This window comes from Vanessa cardui, chromosome 18 (genome assembly GCF_905220365.1).
Source record: "Vanessa cardui chromosome 18, ilVanCard2.1, whole genome shotgun sequence".
Lineage (NCBI taxonomy): Eukaryota > Metazoa > Arthropoda > Insecta > Lepidoptera > Nymphalidae > Vanessa > Vanessa cardui.
Window position 1 is genome coordinate 3,637,491 of NC_061140.1, and position 11,106 is coordinate 3,648,596.

Below are 11,106 nucleotides of genomic sequence, written 5' to 3' on the forward strand. Positions count from 1 at the left end.
ATAAGACAACTTCGAAGCGAATGTTTTCATTAACGATTTATTTGCATATAAATATTGTTTCTGATTTTCTTATTTGCATAATAATGATAATTTTTTTAAGGAAGTACTCGATTAATAGAATTTTTCCATATTATAACGATAAGGAAAATAAATGTAAGCGTTCGTAAACAACTGATTTAATAAAAATATATATTTATAAAAGTCTAGTAGGTAAAAAGTTCGTCAAATGTAGAATGAATTTCATTTAACATATCAGAAGCAATCATGCTACGGCCATGTGATCTGTAGGCTTTGTGATTACATCTTCTGGTAAATTTGGCTGCTGCATAAGAAGCTACACTCTGAGCCAGTGAGATAGATTGTTTATTTTCACAAAGATTAGCTTTAAGCGCCCAATTAAAGAAAGTCCCTAATGAACCAGCCAATATGTCGCCCTGGCCTCCAGCTCGTCTACCAGACCCTCCTTCACTCAAACACCAATCGAATTTTCCAAGATTTGAATGGTACTGATCCTGTTCACCTTTTTCTAAGACTGTTACATAATCACCCCAATATTCGTACCAATTCGTGTTTCCGATTGGAATAGCTTCTTTTAATCTTTTTACTTCTGCATTATTAGGGGTTAATATAACTCCAGGGCTTGGATAACTCTTTAAAATGGAGACATTCTTATAAAGTGCATATAGACCATCAGCATCAATAACCAAAGGTTTTCGTAATTCTCTACATATGTTAATTATGTCATATGCTAGGTCTAATCCTTCTGCTGCTCGACCTAAGCCAGGTCCTAGTACTACGACATCTTTACTAAATAGCAAAGAGCGAATATTTTTTGATGAATGAGGGATAACAATGAGATCGGGACTATATGATTTGATTACTGGTGCTGCGGTTTCTGTGGTTATCACAAAAACTAAGTCAGACCCGACCTGAAAAAAAAAATATATAAAAATTATAGTATGTATATTAATACATTTTACACACGTCAAATAATTTTAAAGCCAATTAAATATTTTTACAAATTAGTGTTTAAAACAATAAAAGCTCTATTGTCTCCAGCCTTTAGAGTTTTTTCATAAAACTGTTTTTTCTGCGTTTCTATGACTTATTATTCCGAACGAGTTTTATTGTACTTTTTTAGGTGATATCTTAGTTGAATATGTCATTGTAATATTTTTATACGAATATCATAATACTACTACTAATATTATGAGAATGTAATTTTTGTTTTTTCCGCTCTTTAATGTTATTTACTTTGTAGTTTTAGATTTGAAATATAATTAAATAGTATATTATTTGTATGTTGCATAATTTTTGGATATATTTTAATATGTTAACGTATTCGAAAATTATCGGTCAAGATGCTATTGAAGCGAACCTGCTCTGTGTATGAGATTTGTAGATCACATATAGAGAGCATATAGGTATGTAACAATTTTAGTATTTTTGATAATATTATATTTAGCTTTTTAATTTTTTGAAAGTGAGGGCTAAAATTAAATCCTACGGTAATTTATTTTAACTATGCCAAAGTAATCTACTATATAATAAAGAATTAATTGCAAACCTAAATAGAAAAATGTTCTCATTTACACTTTAAAAATTCAACAACTTATCTGGTTTTAGAAAAATTACGAAATATTTTATTAAATGCACGGACCGCACTGTAGCATAGTTGTAGGGTTGTATGTATGTTTTGTCATTTGCCACGATATGTGTAATTAACGAATATAATGTTGATTTTTTATACATTTTTACGAATTATCGAAAAGGTTAACAAAAGTCTCAGGATGTTATCACTTTTTTACTTAATATAGGAAAGTTTAAATAAATTTATTTTAAACTAACTAATATCATTTTATTCTATTTATTTATTGAAATGCATATAACCACTTATGTGATTTAGGTAGTCATCAAAGGTATTTAATAAAAACTTAAATTCAATATTTACCTTTAGAGCAGAAATGGCTGCAAAGTATGGTGCTCCTGTATATTCGATAGAACCGCCTACAATCGCAATTTTTCCAGCTTCTCCTTTTTTTTTGCCTTCTAACTCTGGTACTACTGATTTTGTAAGAGACGTGAGAATATTTTCATTTAAATTACTTTTAATGTTTGAACATTCTTCTACGACTAAAGATTGGATTTCAACAAGACCTAATGAAACTATCAAAGTAAATATCTTCCAAATTCCCATTTTACAAAATAAATCTTATAAGTTTCAACCTATCAAGTTTGTAGCTGTTTATGTTGTGATTTAATTAAGTATGATTATATCGGCCTTGTTCGTTCCCCCCACCTTTAAATTCAAAGTTAAATATATTTTAATAGTTAAATAACTACATTAAGATTGCCATCTAGCGATATATCAACGATGCATAACCTGAAAATGTAATGATACGTGTTTCAAAGCTATTACTTTAAATATCATGCCACCTTTTAAGAAGTCAAATAAACAATGAGTGGTTTTGAGATCTTAAACTTAAAATTTTTCTTTAATAATGTTTTATTAATATACTTTAAGTTTCCTTCACTAAATTTCATTAAGAGAACATTACATTTTTAATAATTATTAATACCTAACCATCGTCAACCATCTCATTACTCAATTTATTTTTGAATATCAATATCTATTGTCTATGCTTAATCATTAATGTGAAATGTCACAAATGTCATCTCGTCTGTTTCGAGATAGAGGTGTATTTTCTGAATTCCGGTGCAGTTTGTGACTTTTTTAAATTAACTATTTACTTTACTTTGACAAAATGGATGATCAATATGAAAGTGTTAAATTGTGTTACACAATACACAAATACTCAAGTTACTCTGCCAATTATTTACCAGAGTAAGTGCTATATTACGTAAATAAATAAAAAAAATCATACAAACCCCGGCTAAAAAAATGTTTTACAATATTATATATTAATAAAACAATAACTAAATATTTGAAGTGATTCGTGAATATAATATAATGTTGTGTAGTATAAATATGCTACAATTGTTGCTATCATAGTCACAAAATCTAAATATAACATGCTATGTATGCGCTACAACTTAGATGTACTTATATTGTATTGTAGTTATAAAATGTAGTTTTTAACATTTTCAGAAACATCATGAAAAATAATCCCTCTGATCAGTTATCCAGGTGGTTTACAGATAGTTCAACACCGTGTCAATATATTATGCTTAAATTACAAACCCCGTGTATAGTGGAGACAATAAAGTTTGGTAAATATATAAAAGCTCATGTCAGTGATCTGAAGAAATTTCAAATATTAGGTGGCACTGATGAAAATCATCTGTCAATATTGTTAACGGGGTAGGTGAAGTTAATTTTAAATAAATATAAGCCGGTGGAAGAATTTATGTACACAATTAAGAATGTCCTTTACCAAATCACTACAAATTTAACAAATATTAATTTATTTTTAGAGGTTTGAAAAATGATAGTCTAGATGAAACATTTAGGTTACGACACAGAACATCAGAAGGGCTTTATTTACCAGTCCGATACATTAAAATTGTACCTCTTCAGTCATGGGGCCCCGCATATAACTATACCATATGGTATGTTGAATTGCAAGGCAAAAATCATGAGACCTTAATCAACTCAGCCATGGACACAATTGATTTGGTATGTATAAAATTTATCATGAATGTCACAGTAACTTATACTCCTTTAACTTGTACTTATATACTATAAATCCAAATCTACATGTAATACACAGACTGCTGTTGTATAATTTTAATTATACATGTACATGTGTACAATAATATCTATCAGACATTGATATTGAAAATAAGTTGATGTTTATAGTTCATTAATTTTGTTATTTATAGGGAGAGAAAAACTCACAATGACATTTTGATTTTGTTATTTGACATGAAAAAAATGTATTTATTTCTTATTGTTATAGCGCAAAGAAGAAGAAGCTGTTCGAATACTTTTGAAACATTTACGTCGAAGACGCTACAAGGATGCATTTGAAGCTCTATCGAGGGAGAGTGGGGTGCAGTTGGAAGGACCAGTCCAGACGCGGCTGTGGAACGCCCTTGTCGAGAATGGCGACTATAAACTTGCTGAAAAAATATTTGATGAAGCTGCTGATGGTAAGGAAAAGTATATGAGACTATGTTGTCTACTTCTTAAGTTATATCTATTACCTATAGTGTTAATAAATAAACAATATGTTTATTACTGGTACATTTTCAATGGGATTAGTTTTTTTATTATTAACATATTAAACAATAGACCCAAAGGATTTGCAAATGAAAAAAAATGCAAATCAAGAAATTTGATATTTTTTAATCAGAGACCGGTTCGAAATCATGAAGGACGAATAATCTAAATTAAGTTGCCTACAGAGGGCGAGTTGGACTGGTACATGTCGTGGCAGCCGTACACTCCGGAGTGGAGACAGCTATGCGGCTGCTCGGCGGCGGTGGAGGAGCGCCTGTGCTGCGACGCGGGCGCCGAGCACGCGCGCACTCGCTCCGCAGACCTGCCGTGCGCCGACCGGGAGCCCCGGCCTGACGCAACGGTTAGTTGATTTTGCATTGTTTAAAAAAACACTACATCGTAATAGTATGTTTTATTATTGCCGTGCTTAATTTGGTTAGGGGTTGTCCATTAATCACGTGAGGCTTGAAAGGGGGGGGAGGAGTTTAATAAAAATCACGAAAATAACACAAGGGGGAGGGGGGGTGTAGTAAGATATCTCGTGTATTTATTTATTCGACTAATGCGCGATTTTTAAACAAATATGGTCCTTTATTTCAGAATAAAATAAGATTATAGTTTATACCTGTATTTAAATTAAGATAATATTCAGAAAATTTTAAGATTCGTTGTAGGTACTAAAAATACACCTGATGTTGAGAGGGGGGGGGGGTCTTAAACCTCACTACGTATCACCAATGGGGGAGGGGGGGGGGGGGGGGTTAAAAATGCTAAAAAAAGATCACGTGATTAATGGACAACCCCTTAGTTAGTAATTAGCATACTAGGGTGATGTAACGACTAGATGGACTGTTGTTGTGCTCAGGAGGCGGGCGCGGGCGCGGGCGGCGGGGGGGCGGCGGAGGCGTGCTGCGCGGCGTGCGCGGGCGGCGCGTGCTGCGGCCGGCCCGGCCCGCGCGGCGGACACCAGCTCGTCGTCGACCCCAACACTGGTATTTCATATGTTCGAGTCATCTAATACCGAGTATTAGGCGATATATTTGGATATTTTGATGATTATTATTTTTCATTATAGGCACATTGTATTTATTCGGTGGATGGAATGGTACAGAAGATTTGGACGATTTATGGAGCTTTGACACAAAAACGGAGAGATGGACCCTCCTGTGTCGGCACAGCGGCATGGTCAACGGACCTTCTCCGCGCTCCTGCCACAAAATGGTTTTCGACCCCGTACACGAACGATTATTTACCCTTGGACGATATTTGGATAACGCGCAGAGAATTCCGTGTAATATGAATGTAAGTTTTTATTTACCAGTAGATGATAATTAAAACTAACGGTGGAATTAACACATGTGTTATCTATGCCAGAGTGACCTCTACATGTACGATGTGGCAAGCGGCGAGTGGTCGCTGGTGAGCGGCGACACGGCGGCGGAGGGCGGCCCGCGCCTCGTGTTCGACCACCAGATGTGCATCGACCCCGACACGCAGACCATCTACGTGTTCGGCGGTCGCGTGCTGCCCGCCAACACGTGAGCGCCTCGCAACGTCGGACATCATCTACTTTTATGATTGATGACACATAAATCAGCACGTGGTATTATTAATCTTTTAGAGAGGAGCTGGCCTGTCCGCAGTACTCGGGCCTGTATGCGTACTACATCGCGCGCAACACCTGGCAGCTCCTCCTGGCGGACAAGCACGAGCTGCACGCGCCGCAGCCGCGCGTGTCGCACTCCATGCTGTTCCACCCGGTAATGACGCGACAGGTCATTGGACGCACGCGGCGCCCGAGTGGCAGGAGTCCTCACGCGGTCGGTCCCGCAGGTGCAGCGGCGCCTGTACATGTTCGCGGGGCAGCGCAACAAGGAGCAGCTGGTGGACCTGTGGTGGTGGGAGTGCGGCAGCAACGTGGCGCACGCCGTGTGCCGCGCGCCCGCCCGCGCGCCGCCCTCGCAGGGCTTCACGCAGCGCGCCACGCTCGACCCCGACGCCGACGAGATACACGTGCTCTCGGTAGCGCGCCCGCTCATTATTTGCAGTCTCAAGCATTCCCTCTTGCTAGTTCTTTTATATTTTTTTGACTGCTTTGGTCCAGAGGACAGACACGGGGCCGGAGATTTAGAGACGGGTTCAAGTCCCAGGTCAAGTCAATAAAAAACTGTTTTATCTTTTCTCTTTCGTTCCAAAATTGCTGCCCGAAGTTTTAAATTAGTTTTATATCGATTTCGCAATCCAGGAAACCGATTACAAAAAACGACAAAGCCGTTTTAAAACAAATTCGCTTTCTAACGTATTTTTATGTATAGAAATAACGTTCATGTCTGACAGGGTATGAGCAAAGAAAAGGACAAGCGCGTGTATAATACGCTCTGGATTTTCTCACTGCGGCGACTGACGTGGACGTGCGTGTACCGCAACGAGAGCGTGGCGCCCAACGAGCCGCGGCCGCGCTTCGCGCACCAACTCGTGTACGATCCCGTGAGGAAGGTGGGTCTAACGCGCAGCGACTACATTACCGGTGAGATCTCCTCCGATAACCGCAAGGCCGTCCGGCACAGATGCACTACCTGTTCGGCGGCAACCCGGGCACGGCGGGCAGCCCGCGCCTGCGGCTGGACGACCTGTGGGCGCTGCGCCTGCGCCGCGCCAGCCCGCAGCGCGTGCGCGGGCGCGCGCGGGCGGCGCTGCGCGAGGCGCGCTTCCGCGAGCTGGCGGCCGCGCCCTGCGGCGCCGTGGCCGCGCTGCACTACCTGCGCAACGACCTCTGCGCCGCCACCGACCACTCCGACCCGAGCCAGGTCCGGTTCTAGTGCTCCTTCTATCCGCTAGTACAGTTTTTGACTAATTATATGTATCCTAATTTTTTGTTTACGTCGACGACTTATTATAATTTCAGGTAGCTCATTTCCAGAAGTTAGCGACGATTTTATTCAGTGGCACCGAGGCTCCCGACGTCAGAGCGGTGTCGTTGAATGCGCGTCGAGAGCGAACACTGATGCGCCGGCGCGCGGCGCTGCACCGGAGCGCGCACTGCGGAGACCTAGCGCAGGCCCTCGCTGCGGTTAGCCATTATATTGCATACGCTGTCTTGTGGATAAAATGTGATCGCGGGTTTAGTTGTAGATGACAATAAATTAAATCGATTTGAATATTATTCTTGACAGATTTCAGAATGAGATTTATATAAACATGTATCTGTAAGACCCAAACAAAACTGTGAAGCGATCGATTGCGATGTATAATGTAAGCATTGATTGACTGTCTCGGTATATATGTTTGGCTCATGTTCAAGGTTTACTCAATCTTCACCGCAGGTGCTCGGGTCCGAAGACACTCTGGTCGAGCCCACGCAGCCGTTCGAGGAGACGTCGTCGCCCACGCCCGACACGTGGGACGCGGGCGAGCACGACGACGACGAGCCCGACGGCGCCGCGCGCGACACCCGCGCCGCGCGCGTGCAGCTGTACGACGAGCTGTGCCGGTACTTCCGCCCGTCCGCCGTGCCGCCCGCCGCCGACATCACCGACTTGGTTAAGATGTAAGTAACTCATGCGTCACGAGTTACACATTACGGACACCGGATGACTTTGAACTTACCAATCATGTTTTTCGAAAAAATATTTATTTATGTAATACAAATACAAACGCCGATTTGTAGTGTAAAATAGTATTTTAAACTGACAATCAGTTTATTACGAAAACTAAATTATACATTCGTATAACGAGCGATGTTTCTCTTTGTATTTTTAAAGCGTGAAACAATTTAAATTTATGAATAAGCTCTCTTAAAATATTAGTAAAATATACAAAATTCTCTGGTTCACTGGAGCGTTTCATTATTGAAAGAAGTCTTTACTATATAATTGCTATAAAGCAGTATTTTTTAAAACTACATATATATTAATTAGGTACCAATAAGGTTACTACGATTTTTTTTAAATACGTACCTAATAAAGATATATACGTTTAGCAGTAATTATTTATATTTCTAGGTATGATATGTTCATAACTTTGTTCTGATTTATCTAAAAATATTCGTAAACACACACGTGTGTTGATAATTTCATCTTTAAGGACTCTAAATAATAGTGATGTCCCTTATAGCCTATTCTAATTATAGAAGGGGTAAAGATAAACATACTTTAGATTTAGATATCCCGTGCGATATTATGTACTACATACAGTTCTTGAATAATGTATCTTTATTTATGTTAATTGTATCTACAGTTCCGGTACCGAGTTCGCCTTCAATCAAAATGCATTTCCTTACGAATTGATAATAAATACCATAGATTACTCAAGATCTCGTCCAATGGCATCGCGTCAATCCACTGTCTAAGTTTTTAATTGGTTGGCTCCTCCTATTTTTGGAATAGGCTATACATAACCAGTCAATAATATTACTTGAATCAATAAGTATTCTTTAGTAACTTTATAGTTTACTACTAACTGTAAATATTATGTAATCGATAATAAGACTTATTAAAGTTTTGAGGCATAAAAATGCATTTAAATTTGACAAACTAATTATAAATAAATAACTGTCCTATTTATATAACTCTTTAAAATATCTATGTGATATGAACTATTTAATCAATTTATTCATAAATAATTAAATTATAAGCATAACCTACTCAGAAGAGAGACGTTAGCGTGTGCTTCTCATGAATTAAAAAAAATACCCTAATGTTTATTTTGTATATAAAACAATGTAAGGAAAGTTTATTTAATTTTATTACCGACTGTGATAAAAACATAGTCATCAAACATAACGAGGTAGTTGTATTGTGTCGTTACACATGCTGTGTATTTATTTTAAGCATTTATTGATTAAAACTATTAATTATTGAACAATTTATTATTTATACTACCCGAATGTGAATTTTGTCCAGATCCCTAATGTTACTTACAACTACATATATAGCGACACTAACAGTCTGGCCACGGGAAATTCGGCGAACGGCGAAGCGTCTACATTGCTATAAGTCTATTCCAGTGGGAAGAGGAGAAACGGTAAATAAACAACTTTGACCTTAAATTGATATGTCATTTGCGTTCGACTAGTGAGGTGAAAATAATTGAATGAATGGGTAATGAATGCTAAGGAACGATATTTTTTTTATTTTACAAGTAATTTTCCGTTTAAACAGAGCCAGGTCGTAAAAAAAACTTTAAAAAATTCCGAATAAGCATCCGTGCACATGATTCGAAAGATGAGAGACAAATGCCTTTCTTACCTTTGTATTATTTTCAAAACTATAAAATTGCTATGCACAAAACTAATCTACATTTTAAGATAAAGAGACTTTTTTTAAGTGAAATAATTCTTTTAACATTTTTATATTTATATATGTTTGTCTCATTCGCAAGACACCTCGCCGTTCGCACTGCGCGAATTTCCCGTGGCCAGGTGGTAAGTAGTAAGTGCAGTTAATATTTAAGTTAATACGGCTATTAATATAATAATAAATGGCATATGTTTATAATACATAATACCCCAGTAATGCGTACCTAAGAAATCACTTCGTATCTCACTCGTAAAATATTGACAATGGACTTACTATGATAGGCCATTTTACCGCCGGGGAATTAAGACATTGTACTCAAATACAAAGATTATAGAACTTTTTCTAAAAAACGGTTGGTTTTCTGAGAAAAAGTGATATAATCATTTTTATTTGAAATTTTGAGGTTCAAAATATATGATAACCACAACTTTTTCCATAACTATGACCGTTTACGAGATAATTGCAATCTGTTTGTCGCGATCTTCGACACTGAATAACTTTTTTAGTGGTATATAGATCAAGGGGGACTTTTAGGATTTTGTTTAGAATCACAAAAAGTTTTACGGTCTTTTTTTCTTCTTTATTCCCTGGACTAATAGTGAATGGCACAGATCACATTCTGGCATTTCACACTCGTGTTCTGAGGTGAGATTCAAGTTGAAATAAAACTAGCTACCCGTGGTCACGGGTAGACATGAAAATTAATTGTAAAATCATTTTTAACATTACGTATAAATATACGTAATTCTAAAGAAATCGTGGAAAACAAACTCAGAGGGTCAAAGGTAACTGATAAACTTGTATTCGGTTCATAGAAATAAAAGTCAATTTTAAATATATCATTTAATATTTTCATACTTGATTCATATCAGTCATTGCGACAACACGGCGTGCCTTATTTTGAAAATAATTCCGCTCTGTCATGATATGTTCCCCAGGCTGACGTGATCGATTTCATGTGGAGTCAACAAGCAATATACATTATAACAATGTTTAACAATATTGAAGCTCACTGCTATGTTCCCGATGACAAAGACATGTAATCTGATGTTGGATTACGAAAACATTTAAAAGGAACTAACGTGGCCATCTTGTAAAGAAAACGTCAACAAAATAATATCGGACAGCGAATACCGAGGCGAACCATCAAACTGCAATCAACGAGGCGTCGCCGATACACGTAACAGATAAATCAATCGATGACAGTAGCAGTGGGAACAATCATGCCTCGAATCGTCGAACACGATCGTGTTGCAATGCATAAATAAAGTAGCAGGCAATTCATATACTTCTCATATTTAAATAATAAAAAGTTATTTTTTTTTCTCTATGATATAAAATAATATCTATGCCTAGGCAAAATAAACGATCTAAAGTGTTACATAAACAGTATAAAGAAAATAATATTTGGTTAATCGCTCATTAATACCACCACCGGCCGGGCAGCAGACATGCGCCGGTGAGCGCGGCAACAACTAACAATACATGACAATAAATAAGTGTAAAAATCATGATGTCAAGAGTATATCAGATAAATAAAGTAAATAACAACGTCAAAAAACAAGTAGATACTGAAAAAGAGCCATAATGGACGCAAGATAGTTCATACAGGATATGATGCTTATA

The 11,106-nt window shown here is 37.6% G+C and overlaps 2 protein-coding genes across 2 annotated transcripts; one reads left to right on the forward strand and one right to left on the reverse strand.

The window, feature by feature from the left end:
- Positions 1 to 160: 160 nt before the first annotated feature.
- LOC124537593 (ATP-dependent (S)-NAD(P)H-hydrate dehydratase-like) lies at positions 161 to 2,465 on the reverse strand. Its single transcript, XM_047114472.1, has 2 exons — positions 1,952 to 2,465; positions 161 to 929 (listed from the first exon to the last, which is right to left on the reverse strand). Exons 1-2 carry the CDS (start codon positions 2,195 to 2,197, stop codon positions 204 to 206), a joined length of 972 nt encoding a protein of 323 aa, XP_046970428.1. The 5' UTR covers positions 2,198 to 2,465; the 3' UTR covers positions 161 to 203.
- Positions 2,466 to 2,640: 175 nt separating this feature from the next.
- LOC124537403 (muskelin) lies at positions 2,641 to 8,795 on the forward strand. Its single transcript, XM_047114237.1, has 14 exons — positions 2,641 to 2,845; positions 3,110 to 3,322; positions 3,436 to 3,637; positions 3,921 to 4,113; positions 4,369 to 4,544; positions 5,049 to 5,175; positions 5,259 to 5,485; positions 5,558 to 5,721; positions 5,805 to 5,943; positions 6,017 to 6,205; positions 6,521 to 6,679; positions 6,751 to 6,990; positions 7,089 to 7,253; positions 7,507 to 8,795. The coding sequence occupies exons 1-14, from the start codon at positions 2,766 to 2,768 to the stop codon at positions 7,732 to 7,734; spliced, it is 2,502 nt and encodes an 833-aa protein (XP_046970193.1). The 5' UTR covers positions 2,641 to 2,765; the 3' UTR covers positions 7,735 to 8,795.
- The last annotated feature ends 2,311 nt before the right edge of the window (positions 8,796 to 11,106 follow it).